Consider the following 25,823-nt stretch of genomic DNA (forward strand, 5'->3'; position numbering starts at 1 on the left):
AGTTTAAATTAATAATAATAAGAAAAAGAAAAGTCAATATTTATTTCTAGAAAGATTTAAAACAATAAAAACTGAAAAATATGATAAAAATTGTAATGATGAAATTTACAATGAAAGGTATTTAAAATAAAGGGAACTAGATCTTTAAACTCGAATCAATAATAATAATAAAAAGAAAAAGAAAAGTCAATATTTATTTCTAGACAGATTTAAAACAAAAGCTGAAAAATATAATGAAAATTGTAAAATGAAACTTACAATGAAAGGTATTTAAAATAAAGAGAGTTAGATCTTAAACTCGTATCAATAATAATAATAATAATAATAATAATAATAAAAAGAAAAAGAAAAGTCAATATTTATTTCTAGACAGATTTAAAAGAATAAAAGTTGAAAAATTATAAAATGAAACTTACAATGGAAAATATTTAAAATAAAGGGAGCTAGATCTTTAAACTCGAATCAATAATAATAATAATAAAAAGAAGAAGAAAAGTCAATATTTATTTCTAGACAGATTTAAAACAAAAGCTGAAAAATTGTAAAATGAAATTTACAATGGAAGGCTATTTAAAACAGAGGGAACTAGATCTTTAAATTCGTTGCAACGCAACTCGACATTGTTCCCGCGAACAATGGCAATTTCTACTTGCAGAGATCCCCTCTCCTCTCCTCTGCTCTGCTCCCCTCCCCACCCCAAATCCAAATTCACAACGTTTGTTGGCGGATGGAAAAACCGAATCAGGGATTGGACAAACAGCAATTTGGCCCCTCGGCGGGTAAACAACAACAACGACGATATCCAGCGCGATGGAAAATCAATTTTGGATTGGACGAGTCGGTGGGCGAAGCAAAAGTCAAAGGTGAATTAATTAACGGCGACCCGGTTTTCGTTCCACTCCTGCGGGGCGTTGCCGGCAAATAAAGCGTCGCGTTTCACACGATTTTACGCGAGCGACAACTCCTCCTCCTCGGAAATTCCTCCTGGAAATGGGATTTTTTTCTCCCCAGAAATTGGTTCCTTTCTTTTTTTCTTTTATTCTTTTCGAGGAGCAAATAATAACATAGTTCAAGGATATCAATTTTTTTCTTTTCTTCAGAAAATGCCGATTCATATTATTTAATATGTAATTTTACTAATTAGTATAAAATTTTAATATAATAAAATTAAATTATTTTATTTTATAAGTATTTTTTTATATTTAATTAATTTTATTCATTAATAATATATTATTATTATGTATATTAAGTTTTCTTTTTTTTGTTATATTTATCTATTTTTGAATAAAATATTTATATATATATATATATATATATATATATATATATATATATATATATAATTAAATAAATATATATTGTTGTTGCGGCAAAAATTCATTAAATTCATCGAACGAACGCGTGTGAAATTCTTTCCTCTCTCACCTTTCACATTTCTTGGGAGAAATCTTCGCACGCGTTCACGTCATCGTTGCATCGAAACGATGAAATAATTCCATTAGCGAATCCATTCCTTCGATATCTTCATTTTAAATTCAAAGGAGAAAAAAAAAACGATCGTTCCATTCCATAATTTAAAGACAATGCTCTCCCATATTTCTATATCCATCCGAAGGAAAGAGAGAGAGAGAGATAAAAATACTCGAGAATTGCATCTTAATTACACTCGATTACAATGGCGCAAGGTTTTCCAATTAAACGGCGCGATACATCAGCGCGATAACAGTTCAATTAATCCACCACGCATATATATATATATACATCTCGATCCTTGGAACGAATTGGTAGTTAATTGGTCGCGATATATCCTGGATGTTGTATTATCGAGGCGACGGTTGTTGTTCAACGATTGTTCGCGAGCGAAAAACCGCGAATTATCGCGATCAGATCCGATAAAGATCATCCGCGCTCGATTGTTCCCTGTTGCTAATCCTCCGCGTCGAGCTCGGTTCACACGCGAGCGGATCGCGTGCTTGCACCTGCGCACCTCGATTATGCACGCGCTCGTGAAATTTTTACTAGCCGGTGTAATAAATTAACGCTTGCTAAGCGTACGGACCTCGCCGGATGAGCTCCCTTACAGCTTATCGATCTCCCTTTGAATTTTCACCGAGTATTATTTTTCGAATTATATTTTATCGTATTTGTTATTATGTATTGTATATTTTCGAAGCTTTGTGGAAAAAGTTGATCGAAATTATTACACGTATCTTCGAATTTATCTTCTGTTTCCTTCGAGTTTATCGATCTCTCTTTGAATTTTCCTCAATTGTTATTATTTATTATTATGTATTGCATATTTTCGAAGCATTGTGGAAAAAGTAGATCGAAATTATTACACGTATCTTCGAATTTATATCTATTTATATTATGTATTGCATATTTTTGAAGCTTTGTGGACAAAAGTATGGAAAAAGTGTATGGAAAAAGTAGATGGAAATTATTACACGTATCTTCGAATTTATATTCTGTTTCTTTCGAGTTTATCGATCTTCCTTTGAATTTTTTCCTATTATAAATTTATTATATATTTATTATAATAAACTATTTTTATTATTTTTCAAATTATCGTATATTTATATTTATTATTATATATTGCATATTTTCGAAGTATTGTGGGCGAATCTTCGAATTTATCTTTTGTTTTCTTCGAGCTTATCGATCTTTGAATTTTCCTCAATTGTTATTTTTCGAATTATATTTTATTATATTTATTATTATGTATTGCATATTTTCGAAGCTTTGTGGACAAAGGTATGAAAAAAGTGTATGGAAAAAGTAGATGGAAATTATTATACGTATTTTCGAATTTATCTTCTGTTTCCTTCGAATTTATCGATCTCCCTTTGAATTTTCCCCTATTATAAATTTATTATATATTTATTATAATAAACTATTTTTATTATTTTTCGAATTATCGTATATTTATATTTATTATTATAAATTGCATATTTTTGAAATAATAAATATTATGGGCGAAGATGACGAAGATACGTGTAAAAAGTGAATGTTATAAAGTGTATGGAAAAAGTAGATTGAAATTATTACACGTATCTTCGAATTTATCTTCTATTTCCTTAGAGTTTATCGATCTCCCTTTGAATTTTCACCGAGTATTATTTTTCTAATTATATTTTATTATATTTATTATATTTATTATTATATATTGCATATTTTCAAAGCATTGTGAACAAAGGTACGCAAATATACAAAGTGTATGGAAAAAGTAGATCGAAATTATTACACGTAACTTCGAGTTTATTGATCTCCCTTTCAATTTTCCTCAACTATTTTTATTATTTTTCGTATATTTATATTTATTATTATATATTGCATTTTTTCGAAATATTATGGAAGATGACGAAGATACGTGTGAAAAGTGAGTGTTATAAAGTGTATAAAAAAAATAGATTGAAATTATTACACGTATCTTCGAATTTATCCTCGAAAACGAAGGATTTTCATAAACCGATTTTATTACACGTCCAATTTTCTTGTATTTTGACAAAAATCGTCAAGAAACAAATTTAATTCCATGTATTCCATCCTTCTGACACTTCATAATATTCGTAGAAATAGAAATAGAAATTTAACTTTTCCAAAGTAAAACGATTCGATTTCTCTCTCTTATTTCTTTCATCAAAAAATATTTTCTTCGTGGAACGAACGCGTTGATTTTGCTGGGTTCTGTACCTGGATCGGATAAAGGGACGGCGAAATTGGTTTAATCGACGGGATTGTCCCTCCACTCGAACGGTCACTCGATAGTGTATCACGCACTTGACCCGGGCTTCAATGGAAACGCTTTCATTAATTTTCGAGCGACTCCGCTCTTACGAATGGTCAACTCTCGTGTTCGAAAGGGAGGGGGAGAAAGAATCACTCCAAACGGATGTTCGAGGGTGATTATTTCGAGTGGTATGGAGTTTCGTATGCACGAAACTGATCGATCGGATGCGTTACGATGAATCTTAATGGACATTTAAAACGATTAAAAATTTTCTCTCTTCTCGTAGTAAACTCTTTGTGCATGCAACGAGAATCGTTTCGATTGACGAAGCTAGTAAATATTTGTGCATTTTGTGTATTTGTTCGATGAAAAAAGTTCTGTAATACTTGATATCGAAGATCTGTGTATATATATATTTTTATCGATGTAAATTAACACGTTGACTGCTGTGTTTCTAAATCTCGTTCAGGCCACACTACTTGATATTTTAAACGATGTCTCGCATCATTTATTTATCCATCATTACATTCACGATAGAAATATCGATAATTGTTTCTTATACTAGTACAATTAGAAAAGTTGATACTTACAACTTGATAGTTTACAAAATTGCAACAAAAAAAATATAAAAATTATTAGGATTATTTGAAAATATAACAAAATCTTGTCAAAACCTTTAACGAAGTCAACATAATATCGCCATTCAGAAAAATAATTTTATAAGTATTAAATTTTGCATGCAAATTATGTTATTCAGATGAAAGAAAAGATAAACGCACGAAGGAATTTAAAAAATACAACTTTTTGTATTTATTATATATACTTTTTATTATTATAATATTATTATATAATAGTATATTATATATACTATTTATTATATTGTATATTATATATACAAATTATTCGGATCAACTTCAGCTTTGTACAGAATGTTTTAAAATTTTAGATTGAAAATAATTTAATAGTTTTAATATACCCTATGGAATATTTTTCCAAATGCCTACAAAGATTCTTCGTAAGTAGTCAAATAAACTAAATAGACGCGGCAGTCAACACGTTAAATATTATATAATTCCAGAAGAAGAACATTTTTTTTTTTTCGATGAGAAACAAGAAATTAGGCGAGTGTGTGTGACCTCGTATATCTGTTTCTGTTGCAGGTGAGTTAAAGTCCTTGTCCCTGCCGAGAGGATTTCCGCCGGAAATAACGGTGAAGGAGGACGACGAAGGTAAAGAGCGGTTTAATCAAACTTGATTACGATTCTTCTTCTTCTTCTTCTTCGATAATCAAGCGATATATTCAAAGATTTTTCTTCACGCTAATAAACGCGTCGACCTTGCGTCGAAACGAGATTTACGTAAAATGTGATGATCGCGGCAATAATCGGGAGGGGGAATTGCGTCGAAAAACGCGCAATTCCATGAATGTCGAAATCTCGAAACGGGTCGAGCCTCGGATTGTGTTGCGTGCTCGAAAAAATAAATAAATAAATAAAGAAAAGTCATTTATTTAGTATTTTTTCCTCTCTTTCACTCGATTCTTGTCGACGATATTTCATTTTATCTTTCTTTTTTTCATCGCCAAGATATTTTTAAATTTCTCGAGAGAAAATAAATTCTTTCGAAAGAACCGGTTGACCGATTTTAAAAGTTGAGCACGTGTCGCCGTGCTCGAGCTTTTATTTTCGTTAAAGAAGAGAAGCTGCTCGTAAAAGGATAGACGTAACTCGGAGCTAGAAAAATTTCAGACAGAACTTTTTTTCCATCGTCGACGCAACTCTTCCACGCGACTCGTCGCGAAGGAAATCGCACCTGTGCAAATATTTTTGAAAAAAGAAAGGAAATGTTGGATCTTGTTAGTCGAAAAAGGATCCTCCAAGATTTTTAAACTTGAGGAGGACGATTTTATCACAAGATATAAGCACTTGGGGATAATTTAACCTTGTTTCGTACGTGGCAAATCTGTAAAACGAGCCAGAACACCTGTGATAACGATACGTGCGCATAGTCGAACGTGTTTTTCGCGATTGCACGATACTTGCGGCTAATTCGCGAAACTTTTATTTCTGGAAGCTTATTTCTGCAAGCTTGTGGGCATGCACAAAGTATGGCATGACGAAAGGACGAGCTGAGGGGAGTTGACTTTTCTTCCTTTCGTTTCTACGAGTTCCAAGAAATGGCGGGAAATTTTTAAACGAAAGCTGTGTTTCTTCCGTTTTCTTTCTTCTAAGAAGAAAAAGAAGAAGGAAATCATTGGTTAATTTGTTAACGAATCGAGCAATTACTATAAAATTTTTAATTATTTCAAAATAATTAATTTAACATACTTTTTATTTAAACAATTTAAATTTATCCACTAATAAATTTTATTAAATATTTAAATTCTAAAATTTTAAAAACCCTTTTTTTTAATCTTTTCAATGTAAAAGAAGTATTTTAATTTAAACTAAAATTTTTAAATCTAACAGCACCTTGCAGTAATTTTGCTGTGTTACGATTTGTTTCAATTTTAGTGAAATTGACGGGCGATTTTTAAAACTATCTTCAATTAAAGAAATTTCTTTAATTTACTTTTAAATCTTCTTTCATACTTATATTAAAATAAATAATTCTAAAATTTATTGAGGCTCATCTTGTACCTTGAGTATACCATGGAAATCCTTTCCTTTTGTTTCTTTTTTAAATTCTGGAAGATTCGAAGAGGCAGAGTAGCAAGCACCCTTTGTTTGTCGAGGCAAATTTATTTTCCTGCTCTCGAAAGGAAAGTTTCTTTCTTTCCTTCGAATGTTTCTCACTTATTTCCTTTTCGAGGAGGATCGCGTGATCCTCCCTCCTCCATCATTCGAAATAATAAGTTAGCTCGCAATTATAATGGAGAGACGTGTACAATAATCGTCGATAATTTTTTGCAAACTCGTGAAACTCGTTTTTCTCAAATCCTTGTGAAACCAACTGCAATTCGTTCGTCGAGTGTTGCGTCAATTTTTCTCTCTCTCTCTCTTTCTTTCGTGCGATTTCATTTCGCGATAACAGTCTGTTTTTCGAGATATTTTCCAAAGTGTTCCCGATCGATCTTTACGGTTATTATTATTACGCTTGTCCCGTGGTTTATTTGTTTACGGTGTCTCGCCGTGTTCCTTCGCCCAACGACCGTTGATTATCAGCCTTAACACCGGTGTTAACCGGCCCGTTTGTGAAATAATAAGATCCTTTTCTCGATTTCTTCTTCTTGAAATCGCGAGACGAGACAGTTTTCCTTTCAACCACCGTTTTCTTAATCGTTATTCCGTTCACGTATGTACGGAATAAGGATGGAGTGAAATTTAAAAATCGTTCTTTTCTTTTTTTCTAGTTCTTTCCCGAATTTTCCAAATTCAAGGTTTTATCGGATAAATCGGTTGCAAGATTAAGATCTCGTATTTCGATTCGGTTAATTTTTGAAAGAACGAATCGTCTTTTGATCAATTTCTAGCAATCAGAAAAGAGCAATGCACTATTAGGGGAGAACGTGGAAAAAGTGGCAGCGAAGATTTAGGGAAATTTTAATTTGGAAGAATTGGTGAATTGGAGGAATCGAAATTGGTGCACGGGATTGGAAACTCTCACAGCGTCCTTCGATTATCTATAAAAAAAAAATAATAATAATAATCAAGATATAAATAAAGATATAAAAATCAAAATACAAAAATAATAATAATAATCAAGCTTGCAAGATTAAGATCTCATATTTTTTAATTTTTGGAAGAACGAATCGTCTTTTGATCAATTTCTAGCAATCAGAAAAGAGCAATGCACTATTAGGGAAGAATGTGAAAAAAGTGGCGAAAATTTAGGGAAATTTTAATTTGGAAGAATTGGTGAATTGGAGGAATCGAACGCTCGTCCTTCGATTATCGATAGAAAAAATAATAATAATAATCGGTTACAAGATTAAGATCTCATATTTTTTAATTTTTAAAAGAACAAATCGTCTTTTGAACAATTTTTAGCAGTCAGAAAAGAGCAATGCGCCATTGAAGAACGTGGAAAAAGTCGCAGCGAAAATTTAGGGAAATTTTAATTTGGAAGAAATCGAAATTGATGCACAGGATTGGAAACTTTCATAGCGCTTTTTCGATTCGTTCCATTATCGATAAAAAAAAATAATAATAGTAATAATCGGTTACAAGATTAAGATCTCATATTTTTTAATTTTTGAAAGAACGAATCGTCTTTTGATCAATTTCTAGCAGTCAGAAAAGAGTAATGCGCCACTGGGGGAACGTGGAAAAAGTTTAGAGCGGGAAATTTTAATTTGGAAGACGAAGGAATTTGGTGAGTCGGAGGAATCGATCGAAATTGGTGCAAGAGATTGGAATCTCTCACAGCGCTCGTCCTTCGACTCGTTCGATTATCGGCATTATCGATTGCGTAAAAAAAAAAAAATAATAATAATAACAATAAAGTTCCAACAACGTGAAAATATTTCTTCATCTTGGCGAAATATTGGCTAAGAATTGTAATACGCGTCTTTATCTTTCAAAAGACAAAGATTTTTGTACTTTTTGCAAATTTTGTATAGGTAGAATTTAGAATTCGTTTAAAAATATTCCAGTTTTTTTTAAAGTATGATATGATATTCCAAAGCATGCAAGAAAGGAAAGAATCAATTTATAATTTATACGTTAATCTTTCAATATTTATTGCTCAAAAATTTCTATTGGCCAAAATTTATAATACGCGTCTTTGTCTTTTAAAGAAGATTTTTATATTTTTTGCAAATTTTATATAGATAGAATTTAGAATTCGTTTAAAAATATTTCAATTTTTTTTAAAGTATGATATGATATATGATATTCCAAAGTATGCAAGAAAAAAAAGATTAATCCTTCAATACTTATCGCTTGTCAAAAATTTCTATATCGATCGACCCGACTTACAATCGAACGATTCGTAAGTCTCTAGAATTCCAACACCTTCAACTCTCTATTAACCCTCAGAAAAAGAAAAAGAAAAGAAAGAAATTGGAGAAAAACCCTTCAACATCCTTTAAATGGCACAATATCTGTCAAAACTTGTCGATTTGCGAGAAACAAAAGAATGGCGTCACAAGTAATTCGTTGAAGTAATTCGAACTCGATCGAGAATCACTAGATCGTAGAAGAAGAACAAATTTATCGATAATTTTAAAATCATTCTCTCCAAAAATGACAAAGAATTACGACACACAGTCTTTTCCAAGATCCTCACACTTCGAATGGAATCGATATCGATTTCCCTCGTCGCGGTTGGAACGCGTTCCACCGATTCGTCCGTTGCTTAATTATTCAAACAGGCGCAAATACGCGGTTCAGCTTGCAGCTGCTTCCCCGTATTTCCCCTTCACACCCTTCACAGAAACTCGTGTCTTCCCTTCCCATGCATTTTCCACTTATCTCTTTCTAACTTCAAACTTTATCGAGTCGTTTATCGTTTCTTTGCGATCCCCAATTTCCGAAGTTATTTCTATCTCCTCTCTTTCTCTCTCTCTGTGATCGTGCAACGCGTTATTCAATCGCCATTCAATTTTCGATTGATCAAGTTCAAGTTTTTCGAGCGAGAGAGACAAAGGATTCGCTTTAACGAACAATTTCCCTCGAAGAGGGAAACAAGCGATGTTTTCGAAGAAACGAATACGTTTCTGTTCTCGGTTAATGAAGAATGATCTTCTTCTTCCATCTTCGTTAATTAGTTCTTTTAACCATTTGCAGTCGTGTTTCGCTCGAACTAGCAACTTCACACGATTCGAATTCATGAGTTCGATGGAATTTATATATATAGTTAATCTACGATTTCACACGGAAATTAATGCGTAAAATTTTTATATTTTGATATCTTTTATATATCTTTATGTGTGAAGAAAGAAAATTATTGAATATCATTCCTTTGCATTTTGGTCCAACCACACAATTCGATGGAATTTCTTATAGTTAATCTACGATTTCACACGAAAATTAATGCTCAAAAATTTTATATTTTGGTATTTTTTATATATCTTTAAAAGAAAAGTGTAAAGAAAAAAAAAATTATTGAATATTAATCCTTTGCATTCTGGTCGAACAGCAACTCCATAAGATTTAAACGCGTTCGATGGAATTTCTTATAGTTAATCTATGATTTCACACACGAATTTACGCACAAAATTTTTATATTTTAATATCTTTACGTATAAAGAAAGAAAATTGAATATTAACCTTTTGCACTTTGATCGAACCAACAACTCCACACGATTCGAACGCGTTCGATGGAATTTCTTACAGCTAATCTACAATTTCACACGTAAAACTTTTATATTTTAATATCTTTTATATATTTTTACATATAAAGAAAGAAAATTATTGAATTAATCCTTTTTACTCCGCTCGCAATTCCATAAGATTTAAACGCGTTAGATGGAATTTCTTATAGTTAATTTATGATTTCACACAGAAATTAATGCGTAAAACTTTTATATTTTAATATCTTTTATATATCTTTAAAAGAAAAGTATAAAGAAAAAAAAATTATTGAATATTTATCTTTTGCATTCTGGTCGAACCAACAACTCCACACAATTTGAACGCGTTCAATGGAATTTCTTATAGCTAGTCTATGATTTCACACACGAATTTACACGCAAAATTTTATATTTTAATATTATTACGTGTAAAAAAAGAAAATTATTGAATATTAACCTTTTCACTCCTCTCAAATCACAGCAACTCCACACGATTCGAACGCGTTCGATGGAATTTCTTACAACTAATCTACGATTTCATACGAATTAACGCGTAAAACTTTTATACTTTAATATCTTTTATATATCTTTACGTATAAAGAAAGAAAATTTATTGAATATTAAAGTCTACATCGCTATTTCGCGCGATATTTTATGAAGCAATTACCAAGACGCATCCTCGATTTATCAGAGCAAGTAGAGCGATAATACTTTTCCTTCTAACTTTTTTAAATCCAAATTAATTATTTGTTTTAGTACTATTTCATTAATAAGTTCGTTACCAAGTAGTAAGAAATAGTTTTAAAAAAATCTAATGTTCAAATTTCGGGTACAAATTGTATTCTTCGCGATATATTTTCCGATTCTCTGTATATTATCCATCTTTCTATATATCTTCTGCGATATCTTCACTTCAACTATTGTTTTCAACTATTCGTTATTTATTACTCTTATTTTTCATCTTCTTATATCTCTTATTTCATTTCCATATTCATCACTGTTTTCTCTATCATCAATTCCTTTACGAATATTCAATAACGAAGAATCAAAAACTCATCTTCATTCGAACTAATTTCATTAACTCAAAAACTTTGAAAATGATATTTCTACTTCCACAACTGTCGAACTCGCACCACTAGTGCCGAAGATGTCGTCTAATTTGAGAAAAATCTAGCCACCTAACAATACATCATCCCACATCTCACAAGATTATACGTAAACAGCTTAAGAACCTATTCATGAAGCGATATTCTAAAAGGATCAAACATAAATAAATCGTCGCCGTTCAATTATTGCCGCATCTATCCAAGCAATTGAAGGATTCCATTCAATCAATTTCCTCGATCAAGGAAACGCAAGGAAAAGCGACATAAAGGATTTGCAAATCGTGGCTGAACGCGATGAAATATATCCTCCCCCTCCCCTATGCAGATTCTATGCATTTCCTTGGTGAAAATTGTCAACCGGCTCGCCGAGTATTTCCAATTCCTCGATCCAGAGCCCGATCGCGCATTGCAGCTGCGCCACGGCGTTGCGCGTGCGCGTGGCTCGGAATCGCGATGCGAGGATTCCAACGGCGGCCACCGCTTAGAATGTTAAACGAAACGGCACGGGTGGCAACGTTGGAGAAAACGTCGACAGAGGATCCATCAACGCAGCGCGTGGGATCCTTCCACGCTTCCATCGAACGGATATATAGGATTCCGTTTTCGCGTTCGTATTGAAAACGCGCGAATTATAAAACCTTTATGTATACCTATTGAAGTTATAATCCTTCTTAAGATCTATTAACATAATTTTTCCTCTTTTTTCATCATCTTCATTGCTGCTCTTCTTCTCTCTTATCGTCAATCTTTTTACTTAAATAGAAGCAATTTTGTTCATTCGATAACGTTTTCGCGTTCATATTGAAAACGCGCGAATTATAAAACTTTTATATGTACCTCGATATTTTACGCGTCTTTTAAAGGAAGAAAATTAGTTGTAACGAATGTTAAACTTTGTATTCGTTTTGATGTATCTATTTTATTATAAATTGAAGTTATAATCCTTCTTAAGATCTATTAACATAATTTTTTTCATCTTCATTTTCATCGCTGCTCTCCTTCTTTCTTTTATTATCGATCTTTTTATAAATAGAAGCAATTTTGTTCATTCGATAACGTTTTCGCGTTCATATTGAAAACGCGCGAATTATAAAACCTTTATATATACCTCGATATTTTACGCGTCTTTCAAAGGAAGAAAATTAGTTGTAACAAATGTTAAACTTTGTATCCTTGTTTCGTTTTGATATTTTATCTATTTTATTATAAGTTGAAATTATAATCTTTCTTAAAATCTATTAATATAATTTTTCCTCTTTTTTCATCATCTTCATCGTTGTTCTCCTTCTCTCTTATCGTCAATCTTTTTACAAATAGAAGCGATTTTGTTCATTTGATAACGTTTTCGCGTTCATATTGAAAACGCGCGAATTATAAAACCTTTATATATACCTCGATATTTTACGCGTCTTTCAAAGGAAGAAAATTAATTGTAACGAATGTTAAACTTTGTATCCTTGTTTCGTTTTGATGTTTTGTCTATTTTATTATAAATTGAAGTTTATAATCCTTCTTAAGATCTATTAACATAATTTTTTTCATCCTAATCTTCATCTTCATCGCTGCTCTCCTTCTCTCTTATCGTCAATCTCTTTATAAATAGAAACAATTTTGTTCATTCGATAACGAGAAATTCTTCACATTTCATGTTTACGAAAACATTGAGGATGATATTTTTATTACCATTTTGAGTTTGATTAATTCAAACTCAGACTAAGATACAATTCGATCCGATTTAAGAGATAAGAAAAATCTAGCTATTTGACTATATATTATTCTTCATCTATTCTTCGTAAGATTATTTATAAAGATTGTAAAGAATCTATTCACGATATTCTAAAAAAATCAAAAATAAATAAATATTGTCGCCTCATCGATCCAAATACTGGCTGAGAATCATCCTTCAAGGGGATAATATTTAATAACGTATGGATTTATGCGAGAATGCAGAAAGAACGCAATGTAAAACGTGACGTACGAAGAGATATCAAAAGATACTTGAAAGCGAGTTAAACTCATATTGTTGTATTTGGATTTAAGAAGGACGGTCAGAGTTAAGCGAAATATTTAATTAAATCATAATTAGATTCCTTTTTTTTTAGGACACTCGATGTTGGTAAACGAATTCTTACTTTTCCAAAGATAAGAAAAACCGACGATCATTGAGAGACTCGTCTATGCAATAAAGCAGATTTTTATTTAAACTTCATTCGTATAAAATATCAGATTTGTTAGATACTTGAAAAGAAACTGACAATATTGACTTAACAATATTTACGTATTTTGTTACAAGATTTGGATATTAGATTGCACTTTTTGAGCAAAATACTCGATTAAATTCTATGTTTTCTATTTTTTTCCTTTTTTACACGAAATGTCCCCTCCTTGCTCTCCAATATTATTTAAATCTACAATCTTTACCCACGCGGAACGAATCCGTTTCTGGAACTCGCGTGCGCACGTAAGAGTATTCTCTTTTTCCCTTCCAGAAGGAGGAAAAAAAAGAAAACGAGAAGGAAACGAAACTGTGTTCGCGCGAACTCGCGTGTCGATTTAACGATAGAAAGCCACTCGACCCGGCCTCTCGCCACGGAAACTTGGATAACTTGGCTTTTTCGCGGCGCTCGTTAAACTTGCCCCAGATTTCGAGTGTTGTCTGCAAGCCCGCGGACAATGCTGCGGATTCCCTGAATTCCGTGCAATTTTCCCGGGAAACGGGAGCGCGATCGATCCTGCCTTTCCATCTCTCGCGATCGTTCCTCCCTTTTCATCCAAAAAGAACTGAAATTGTTCTGTTTGATCGAAGGAAGATTTCTTAATAAGAATTAATGTGAATGAATTTTCAAAATCATCTTTTATTACGCTATATTAAAAGCAGTTGGAAGCAAATAATAAACGAAGTAAAAATTTTCTTCGACGTTAATAAAGGGTGTCCCAAAATTAACGCAAGATTTGAATTAGATATAAAAGAGAGTTTTTAGTAATCGTAAAGTACATAGGATAGGGCACATACGCACCCTTTCGTCCAAATTTTTCATCACCTTTCCGCACAATCGTGGCCGAATCTCGTCCACGCAGCGTTTAATTTCCTCTCGTAATGCGCGCGTGGTTGCGGGATCGTCGACGTGGACCTTTCGCTTCGAACAACCCCGTAAGAAGAAATCTAATGGTGTTAAATCGCGCGATCCAGGAGGCCGATTCCGATCGCCGAAACGAGAAAGTGCGCGACCAGGAAACGTCTCGCGCGGCAATCGAATCGTTTGGTTGGCCGCACGGCACGTGGCACCGTCTCGTCGAAACCGCGTATCGGCCGCGTCGATGTCATCCAACTTCGGCAGAAAGAACCGCGTTATCGCGTCGCGATATCGAGCGCCGTTAACGGCCGCTGCTCGACCAGCCTCGTTCTCGAAAAAGTACGGCCCGATGACGCCTCCTGGCCAAAATCCGCGCCAAAACGGTGACGCGTTGCGGGTGCGTTCGTTTTTCGCCAATCGCGCGTGGCTTCTCCGAACCCCAAACGCGGCAATCTTGCCGATCAACGAAGCCGTCGAGGTGAAAACGCGCTTCGTCGCTTAGGATTATTTCGCTGGAAAAACCAGCATCCGCTTTTCCATGATGTTGTATCGTATAACGCTCCATTTTTACCAACCCTAAACTCTCAAACTGTTCTTTTTTCAAGGTTGTCAACGACTTGATGCAAAATTGGCGGCAAATTCAAATATCTCGCATTAATTTCGCAATAAAATCTTCTTTACCCGAGATAAAGATACCACAACTGAAAGGAAAAATCGAGTCATGAATGATTATTCGTTTCCATTTTCATTCATAGTTGACGAAAGTTGGAATAATGATTTTGGATCCCCAAGTTTCATGGGCCACGATCTCCTAATTTCGTGCAAGTTGAAACGTGTACGCGTTAACTGGTTTGTTGTGTAACTTTTGCCCGTATGGAAATTGGCCGGTTGGCATTGGTCCCTTTTGGAGCGACGATTTCGACTTCGATGCAACTACGTTGGTGCGAGCTCGACCTCGAGGTCTCCACGCCTCCTCCTCCCTTCTCCGTGGAAACGGAGAATTGGAGCCAAGCTCACAATGAACGTCCCTGTTTCACGTAACGCTCGCCCCGAACAATGCAACTCTATTTATCTTTTAGCGGCTGCGCTCAGGTGTAATGTGTATGCGTATATGCGAGAAAGAATGGAAAGAAGAGGGAAAATCGGAGAACAATGAAGGGTGATGAGAGGCTGTGAAACAACGGGCTCGATGTGGAACTTTTTCCATCTTTTTTTATTCCGTTCAAGATTTTCAAAATTCTTTGATCGATCGAAATTACGTAGCAGAATTGCTCTAATAATTGCGTATGAATGAAAATAAACTTTTATAGAATATTTTATCTATATTTCATTTTTCACTTAACAACTTAACTATGTTTAAACTCTTTGAATTGGAGAGAAATCTGGTAGAAGAAGAAAATATAATTAAAAATGTATATTTATAAAAATTGGAAATTCGAGATAGAAATAGAATTCGAAATAGAGAAACATTGAACGTTTGTAATTAAATTTAATATATATATAATAATTATCAAGCGGAGAGAAATCTAGTAGAAAAAAAATGTAATTAAAAGCACATATATTTATAAAAATTATAGAAATGGAAATTCTATCGAGGAGAATTCCTTGCAACTCGCTTTTGAACGTTGAAATTTATATAATTAAACTTGATTATATGTAACAATTATCAAGTTGAAAGAGAGAAATCTAGCAGAAAGAAACTGTAATTAAAAATATATACATACATATATAAATTCGAAGGAAGAGTATAAAATTGAATTCATTTATAATTAAACCTAATATACATACACATATATATAACAATTACCAACTTGGAAAAGAGAAATCCGCTAGAAAAACGAATTATAGAAATAGAAATTGGAGAGTGCAAGATCGCTCATCGAGAGCGAGTCGAATGGAATAACGCACACTGGTTGATAAACGCAAGAGCGGCCGAATAATCGTGTCCCGCGCATGCGCGATTGTCATCTCTTTCGCACCAACGCCCGACTCGAACTTAATTTACGCGAGTGTCTCGAAGAAACTATACACAAACTCTGTATACTCAATATATACCCTTTCCCCGAGTTTTCCGACCCGTCTCGAACGTTATTGTCGCGGGCCACGCCACAGCCACAGCCATTGTTAACCCGTATTTACGACGCGGCATGGCCGAGAGCCAGGTTAATGCGCCAAACTTATGTGTGTACGCGGATGCGGGCGTACGAGCAGCGCATCTGGTGCCGATCGCGTATATGTAGGTCGGGACTCGAAGCGATCCCCTATTTCTGGTCTTACGCGAGGAAAGCTATTCGATCAGTCGGTACGAAGGATTTTGATTGTATCAACGGTACAATGTAATTGTATCAACGATACATATAATGTTTCAACGAGGAGGGGAGTAAAGGAAACGAGGGTATCGAGAAAGTTTAGAAATTGGAGATTTTTTCACGCTCGAAGATTTGTGGAGAATTTAAGTAATATTCGAGATATTAGGAGGCGAGGAATTTCAAAATAATTTGATGAATTTCATTGAAGTATTGAAGTATTTTGATTGTGTCAGCTAACGTTTTAATAGAGAGAAGGTAAAGAATAAAGGAAGCGAGGATTTTTCATAGAATTTTTCATAGAATTTAAGTAATATAGAGATATTCGTATATGAAGAATTTGTTTAAAGATGGTCGTCCGCTATTCAATGAATTGATACGAATTATTTTAAGATCACGAGTAAAGGAAGCGAGGATTTTTCAATATCGAGAAATTAGAAATTGAAGATTTAGAGATTTAGAATTTAAGTAATCGAGATGTATTCCTACATGAAGAATTTGTTTAAAGATGGTCGTCCGCTATTCAATGAATCGATTCGAAATATTTTAAAATCACGAATAAAGGAAGCGAGGATTTTTCATAGAATTTTTCATAGAATTTAAGTAATCGAGATATTCTTACGCGAGGAATTTGTATAAAGATGGTCGTCATTCGATTCGAATTATTTTGATTGGCTAATTTTTTAACGAGGAGAGGATCACGAATTAAGGAAGCGAGGATTTTTCAATATCGAGAAATTAGAAATTGAAGATTTAGAGATAGAATTTAAGTAATAAAATATTCCTACGCTATTGAGGAATATTTAAAGATGGTTGTCCGCTATTCAATGAATCGATTCGAATTTTTTGATCGATTGTATTAGTTAACTTTTCAACGAGAAGAGGATTACGAATAAAGGAAATGATGATTTTTCAATATCGAGAAATTAGAAATTGAAGATTTATATAAAATTATTTGTCTAAATAAAAATGATCATTCGCCATTCGATCAATCGATTTGAACTATTTTAAGATCACAAATAAAGGAAGTGAAGATTTTTCAATATCGAGAAATTAGAAATTGAAGATTTATATAGAATTATTTGTTTAAATAAAGATGATTGTCCGCCATTCAATTAATAGATTCGAACTATTTTGATTGATTGTATCAGCTAACTTCTCATTGAAAAGAAGAATAAAGGAAATGAGGATTTTTCAATACCAAGAAATTGGAGATTTATATAGAATTATTTGTCTAAAGATAGAATTATTTGTTTAAATAAAGATGATTATCCGCCATTCGATGAATGGATTCGAACTATTTTGATTGGTTGTATCAACTGACCTTTCAATGAGGAGAGAATCACGAGTAAAGGAAACGAGAATATCGAGAAAGTTTAGAAATTTTCACGCTTGAAGATTTGTGTAGAATTTAAGTAATATTCGAGATATTCCTACATCAACAACTTATTTGGATCCGGAAGATGATCGTCCGCCATTCGATCAATCAAACTATTTTGATTGGCTAATCTTTTAACAAGAGAGGATCACAAATAAAAGAAGCAAGGATTTTTCAATATCGAGAAATTGAAGATTTATGTAGAATTTAATCAATCGAGATATTCCTACGAGGAATTTGTCTAAAAATGATCATCCGCCATTCGATGAATCGATTCGAAGTATTTTAAGATCACGAATAAAGAAAGCAGAGAATTTTTCAATATCGAGAGATTGGAAAATTTGTAGATTTATATAGAATTATTTGTCTAAAGATGATCATCCTCCATTCAACGAATCGAACTATTTTGATTGTATCAGCTAACCTTTCAACAAAGAGAAGATCACGAATAAAGAATTTTTCAATATTGAGAAATTAGAAATTGGAGATTTATATAGAATTATTTATATAAAAATGATTCGCCATTGAATTCAAAGTTAACCTTTCAAGAAAGAAAGACGAATAAAGAATTTTTCAATATCGAGAAATTAGAAATTGGAGATTTATATATAGAATTGTTTGTCTAAAAATGATCCGCCATTGATGATTTCAAACCTATCCTTTCAAGGAAGAATATTTATTCATGAATAAAGAATTTTTCAATATCGAGAAATTAGAGATATAGAATTGTTTATCTACAGATGATCCATTATTGATGAATTCGAAGCTAACCTTTCAATGAGGAAGACGGATAAAGACGATTTTTCAATATCGAGAAAATTTAGAGAAATTGTTTGAGATGGTTTGTTGAATATCCATCTCGCGAAGATCTGTTTGACCGCGCAGTTTGCACGAAGGAAAGTTTCCACGAGCTCAAAGAAAGGGGTTAAGTAAAATGTTATTAAGGGAAAACGGAGGTACACTTGTGGCAGGGAAGTGATTAAACTTTGGAAATGTTAAATACACGTTGCAAGCCTGTTCGCCTCCCTGTTCGTCTTTTGATCTCCCTCCATTTGCAACTTGCCTCTCCCTGTATCAAATTCCTCTCCTCTCTCTCTCTCACTGGTCGTCCCTTTTGGCCACCTTGAATGGAGCGCGCGAGGGTAATTTCGTAGGTGTGAAGGGGTCAAGTGGCGAAAGCGATGATGAACCAACGGGAAGAGAGCACTTAGGATGGAATAATAAGGAACCTCGTTAACGACGAACTCCGAGCCTGCTCAAAATGTCGTCTAATCGCGAAGGAAGTAGCGGTTAATCGTGACCGCTCCCATTTGCCAATGCATTGTTTCTCCCAAATAATCTTCGAAATTGACAAAACACTCGTATCGATTCGCAATTTTCTTCGATTTATAAATTATTTCGAGCCTCCAAGAAGATTTATTTATTCTTCTCGAAAAATATTCATTTCCTCCTGGAATGAAAGAATTTTCATAAAAATTCGATCGACCTAATTTTATATACCATCCTTCCCCATCGTTTTTTAAGTATTTTTAGCTGCTTTTTCATGCTAACCTTCAGCTCGCTTGGTCCAATTATAAATTGTCCAAACAGCTTGGAAAGTGAAAACCGAGACGAGAAGGAAGTCTACGACCTCCAGAAAAGACAAACTGCAGCTCGGTACACAATCTTCCATAATAACCCTGAGCGTTTAAAAATCGACGTTAAACAAGCATCCATCCCCCGCATTTATTAACACGAAGCTCGCGCGTGTTACTTGCCACGCGAGGGGATCCGTTTCAAGTAAACCAACACACCACCCGAGGGATATTCGGTTACATCGGGCGACGAGCAGGCAACACTGTTTCGAGAAGAAATTTCCCCTCTCTTTCCTTCCAGAAATTCCTTCGATAATCGAGAAAAACTCGCTGAATCTATCAATCAAACTCTTAAGTATATTTCGAAATTCTTTAAAATTAAATCTCATTCCTAAATTTTATTCGAGCGTATGAATTGTAGAGATTATATTTTCTCACGTAGCCATTATCTACGTTACCATATGAGCTTTGCAGAGTCGATTGTATTTTTTCGCGTAGAGTACAATTATCCTGGCCGATTTTCTCGATAAAGTGTGGAATATACTCTTTTGTTGGACTCGTAAATTGTCTTTTTTAAGCGTCTCTAAATTTTATTCGAATAAAATTATAGGGTCGATCGTATTTTCTTATATGGCCTATTATCCCTTATGCTCCATTTCTATATTACCGTATGAGCATATTATAGAATTGATATTATGTGTATATTTTTTTTTATATATAATTTACATAATTATGTATACGATTTTCTTGATAAAGGAATATTCTTTAGATAGAACTTGGATTAAATAGTGTCTCTCAACTCAAAATTCTATTCAAAGAGACAATAAAATTATCGATTATATTTTCTCGTATAATCATTATCGTGGTTCATTTAATACGTTACCATACGAGCGTTCTAGAGTCGACTATATTTTTTCGCGTAGCTTATTGTGGCCGATTTTCTTGGTAAAGGGAATATTCTTTCGTCGAACCAAGTCTCACAATTCTAAATTTTATTCGAATAGCATCGATTATACATTTTCTTATATAGCCGCCATTATTGCTATCCATTTCTATGTTACCATATGAGCCATCGTAAACTATATTTTTTCGTATAGTCCATCGTTACGATTTTCAATGCTATCGTAAAATACGTTGAATATTTCTTGTCTAAAGCACTAAATATTTTTATAACTTGGATTATAAATCTCCTAAATTCTTCGAAACCTTATTATTTTTGTTTAATACGGCCATCGTTATCCACCATTTCCACGATCATAGAAATATTGTAGCCGGATACGAGAATCGAAGAGCGTTCTTTCGAAATTGTGTAACTCGGAAGAGTTGTTCCTCCTTCCGTGCTTACTATGCACCATTTATCAAGCGAATCCGCTCGATTCGCCGGACAAACTTGCTCGTTTCGTTTTGTTTTATCGGACACGGATCGATCTCCGCCCGCCATTTCGTGTTTTGTTTTTTTTTTTTTTATTTCACGAAGTTTCTTGCGCGAACGATACGTGCTCATTTTAACTCTTCGTGGATTTTGAAAGGAAGGAACTTTCTACGAACTTATTATTATTATTATTATAAATTTATCGAGAATTCCGACAATTTTTTTTTCCACCTCATTGAATATAACTTGTATACACAAATATAGTTATCTTAGAGATATCGGCTTCGATAATCGTAGGGAGCGGCACATCCGATAACTTTCTTTTTCCAAAATATATAGATAGATAAATGATCGTAATCAATCGTAGATCTATTTTTTCCTCTCTTTAAAAGAAAATTTTCCACGAAACTTTTACTTCCATTACCTCGAGAAAGAAAAGAAAAGTCGAACGACACAAAAGCAATTTACCTTCGATCGAGGAGAAAAAGCGGCTTAACTCCCGAGAAACGAGAAAACTGGAATCCAAATTGCACAACGAATCAACTCGCTCGACTGATGATCGTTCCTGAAAAAAAGAAATACACACACACATATATATATACATTTTATATATCCACGTCGGATAATATCACCTTCGTCCCTGACCCGTGCACATCAAAGAAGATGGAATACCGCCGGACTCGATTACCATTTAACGTCCCATTTCTCATCCCGACAAATTTTCCCCGCGATCAGCGTGAATCACATCCACCCGGATGGATGGATCCCATTCGAACGTTTCCAACATCCACGAGGATAAGAGGATGGCCAGGCTAAAAATAATCGCGGCAAGTGAGCGCACTAAAGCGTATGGCGCGTCTGGAAAAGGGTTGGCAAAGGAGGAGGAGGAGGAGGAGGCGCGTAAAGTCGGTTGGTAGGTAAAGTGGCGCAAGGGAGAAGATGAATGGTTCCACGCGCGTTCGAGGAACGAGGAGGGAAAGCCGAATTAACGCGAACGTAAATATTTCCAACTTGAGAAACTTGAAAGAGATTAAAAAAATTCGATCCGAATTAAATTATTTCCGTTCGTAGAAGGAATTATTTTAATAATTTCGAATAGAATAATAATCGAGAATGTGCAACATCGAATGTGACTTCTTCCTTTTTTCCTTCTACAGAGAGAGGACGATTTTCATCCCTCTGCGATTTTTTCTAATTAACAGAGGCTTTTGTGCCACCACTACTCGTGTATTCGTGGCTCGCCGCGGGCAGTTTTATTCGAATTTAAAAAGAGAAAGAAAGAGAGATCGTGTAAATCGATCGAATTTTTTTCACGACCCATAAAATTCTATACCACCCTGTCGATATGGGGCGACCTGTCACCGAGTGCACGCCGTTTTTTTCCCCCATTTTTCGCTTTCGTAATTGCCTTTCAATTTTTGCACCGCTCGCTCGAATCTCCCCCTCCTCCTTTCTCGTAATAATCCTCTTCGATGCGTTTTAAGAGCGGCCTCGATTTCGGGATATAATGTTTTTATTCGGTGTTTATTAAATATCGGAGATTGAAAAGAAGACGCGGCAACAATTTTGCGAGCAACGAATTCTTATTATTATTATTATTGTTGTTATTATATAGGACGAGATAAATTCATTTCGTTGGAGTAATATAATTAATGGATTTAATATGCAATAAAATATATGTAGGGAGGGTAGTTGTTATTATCTCGATTAATCAATTTCTTTTTTATCTCATGCGTAATTTATACGGAAGACGTGGAAATTAACAGGTGGTTAGTTGTTTATCGTATTATTATGATAAGAGGCGGATTTAAATCCCGGATTTTTACGATGATAAATTAAGAAATTGTATATACGAATATAGATTTATTAGTCTTTAACGGATAATCGGTGTATGAAAAAAAAAAAAGAAGAGGAAGATGGAAAATTCGAAGAGAAGAAATATGGAGTTAATAAAGTTTCGTCTGAAAAGAGGATGTAATTATATGAGTCGACGAACTGTGCTTGATTATACTTGAAACAAGTTTTGAATGTTTCTTTTTTTTTCTTCCTCTTTTTCTTTTTTTTTTTTTGCGAAACTAATAAAACGTTCCGTCTGTGGACTCGGAATATGGAATACACGTGTATACGTGTACAGTGACTATAATGTAATTGGACTTTATGAAAGGATACTGTCATTAACTGCTTTTAACAGTATTAATATACTCTTGGATATGGAACGTTTCATTTTCCTATGCTCGTATAAAATTCCCATAATGTGGTCGGAATGGCCGTCGAAAAAGGTCAAATTTAATTGCAATTTAATTCGCGTTACGAATGCGTATCTATAACGTAACACTTTTTTCGTAGCGATAGAATAACAGATATCGTTGGAAATTTCTTTCTTAATCGAGCAGAAATATATTGAATATCGGGATATTTATCTACTAAATCATGAATTACATTACACTGACGAAATCTCATAAATTTTGCAAGGTTGATTCAATTCCTTCCTCCATTTTAACTATTTTTCAATTTCACGAAATCGAAATTCAAGTTCGTTTCCATTTAAGTGAAATTTCCATGGCGACTGATATTTTTCCCCTAGCGACGTATGGGGCCCAGGGAAACCTCCAGCTGAGAGATGCGCGCTCGTGCCATTCCTCTCTCCATTTCTCTTTTTCTTTGCCTGTCCCGTCTGTGCTTCTTCTCCTCTACTGAGATATCTTAGCCTTGTTCTTGTTTTTTTCTTTTTTTTTTTTGGCTTTCCTTCTTGCGCCCGTCTCGACAGCAGACAACTTGGCGCGCGCCACGTACTTTATGCCCTCGAGAAGAAGCTAGGAGATTTTCGAAACTCTTGAACGTTTCTCGTCTCTTTTCGTCTTTCAGCTTTGATCGCATTCGCGAAGGAAAAAGATGGACGTTCGCTTCGGTTTTAAGCGTAATAATTTCGTGCGAAGGACATGGAAACGAGCGGCGTAATAAATTTTTCGATCGTTTTATTATCGAAGGATGTGAAGATCGGATAATATGGATGGACGAGATGGCTGGGACGCGTGCCAAATCTTTATTTCGAAGCGATTTATCCGACGGTCGGTTTTTATCTACTTTTTCGAAGGAGAAAATTTTTTAATTGATATATCACGCACGACGATAAAATCAGATATATATGCGGTCGAGAAAGGATACAAATCATTTTCTGGTGGATTACTAAAATTGGCTGGAAATATTATAGAATAATTTGTAGAATGCGTTACATAGAAATATTGTAATAATGTACTGTTATTCTCATTAAATAATTTTAATCAAGGCATTAAAACAGTACTTATGCGATACATGATATTCAACAATAGCGTAATAGAAACTGTCGAAGCGCCGTTATAAAGCGCCACGAACTACCGCCTCGCAACTCGAAATATAATCGAATAAGAAATATAATCGAGCCAAAATGTTGCAAAGTAAATTTTAATCGCGAATTATTTCGTCATTCGAGATAGAAAACAGATCGAAAAATTAAGGAGAGGTAGGAGAGGTATATTGTATACGATTGATCGGTATTATTAATTTTGTTTCTCGTTCGTTGAAAATACGTCAGAAATCAGCTGATTCGTATTCACGATAGTCGTACGAGCGCAGCGCCACGACCACGCAGTCGCGGCGGCTGTACGAACTAATTTCCACCTCCTACGTTCGCTAAGCAGGGATTCCTTCGTGCAGTCCAGTTCCGATGTTCCTGCGCGACGGTACGAAACGATCGAGGTGCTCCGCTCTGCGACTCGTGTCCGAGGTGTGTTTCAACCGTTTTCTTCGCGCGTGAAACGAGTGTCGCGATACGAAGAGTCTGTGAAAAAGTGCGTCGAGTCGATAATACCCAGTTGGAAACCAGTGTGTGCGGACGAATCGAGGAAAACGTCTGGTAATGTATACGAGTGTATACACAAGCGAGTCCGCGCGACTCTGTCGAAATCGAAACGGTGACAATTGGGTTCGTGGTATCGCGTTCGCGTTTCCCGTCCACGCTTCGTGAATATCTGTACGAACGGTTAGCTACCAGATACCGAATCGTAGATTAGGCAGATTAGATTTCGTGTGGGTGCCGGGTACGGCGATGGACGAGGCCTGGTTGTTTACGCAGTCGACAAAGTGTGGGACAAAGAGCAGAGGAAAAAGAGAGAAGGAGAGAGAAGCGTGCTGGAAACGGACAAAAGGATTCGAACGTGTGTGCGTCTGTGTATGCGTTCAAGTGTATGCGTGTCTCTTTTGACGTGAAGATGTTCACGAATCGTGCGAGCTCCTTGACAAATTCGAGTTTAAATGAATATTTCGAACTCGATACACGATCTCTATTACTCGCGTCGTTAACGAATTACAAAATTCATTTGAGGTTAACACCTGTCTCTCGTGTGTATATATATATATACATAGGGGAAGGTAAATGTTATTGCGACGCGTTACGTGACACTGTTTTTCGAACGATTTGATTCGTGGAATCACAAGGTTCTAGGTATTCGATATTGTTGATGACGAGCTTTTCATAGTTTACGTTAGAATGGAAGTGAGGAAAAAAAAAACAGTGAGGGAATGGTATTGTCTATAGAATTTTCGATAGTTTTTGCCAGGACTTTACACAACTGTGCCAGTATATAATAGGTTGCCTAACGAGGCTTTCTTGTATACATTGTTTCAATATGATTGCATATCTCTCGTGACGTAGTCGACTTTTTTGAATCGTTACTTTACGATGCGTCTAAAAATGATTTCCTCGATACGTTTTTTCACGTTCTCTTTTACGTTCTCTTTTACGTTTTTCTCTAAAGTAATTTTTTTCCTCGATCTTTGAAATTTCATTACAATCATTACTACTCGTACAGTATACATGATGAGTCATATATTTTCATTCGAATCTATTTTTTTAATAAATCATCAGTGCAATGAAAAAAGTAACATACATTTATCAATTATATTAGATAAATGCAACAAGTAACAAAAAATTATTTTATGCGTCAAAATACATTCTTCCTTTACCAAAATCGAAGAATTTCGATCGAATTTTCGTGATATTTGGAATAATA

The 25,823-nt window shown here is 34.5% G+C and overlaps 1 protein-coding gene across 9 annotated transcripts in view; it reads left to right on the forward strand.

Moving 5' to 3' along the window:
• The window catches only part of LOC724344 (probable Ras GTPase-activating protein), a 376,738-nt gene that overhangs the window by 196,099 nt on the left and 154,816 nt on the right, over positions 1-25,823 (forward strand). For 7 of the 9 annotated variants that reach the window (XM_026439477.1, XM_026439479.1, XM_026439473.1 and 4 more), the window contains one exon: positions 4,891-4,959. The exons of 1 other annotated variant lie outside the window; for it this stretch is intronic. In XM_026439477.1, the coding sequence (XP_026295262.1) occupies positions 4,891-4,959 (69 nt within the window). Of the gene's footprint in view, positions 1-712; positions 864-4,890; positions 4,960-25,823 lie in introns of those variants that run through there. One more of the 9 variants, XM_026439481.1, reaches the window with a different exon arrangement.

Source organism: Apis mellifera, linkage group LG3, assembly GCF_003254395.2.
Source record: "Apis mellifera strain DH4 linkage group LG3, Amel_HAv3.1, whole genome shotgun sequence".
NCBI lineage: Eukaryota > Metazoa > Arthropoda > Insecta > Hymenoptera > Apidae > Apis > Apis mellifera.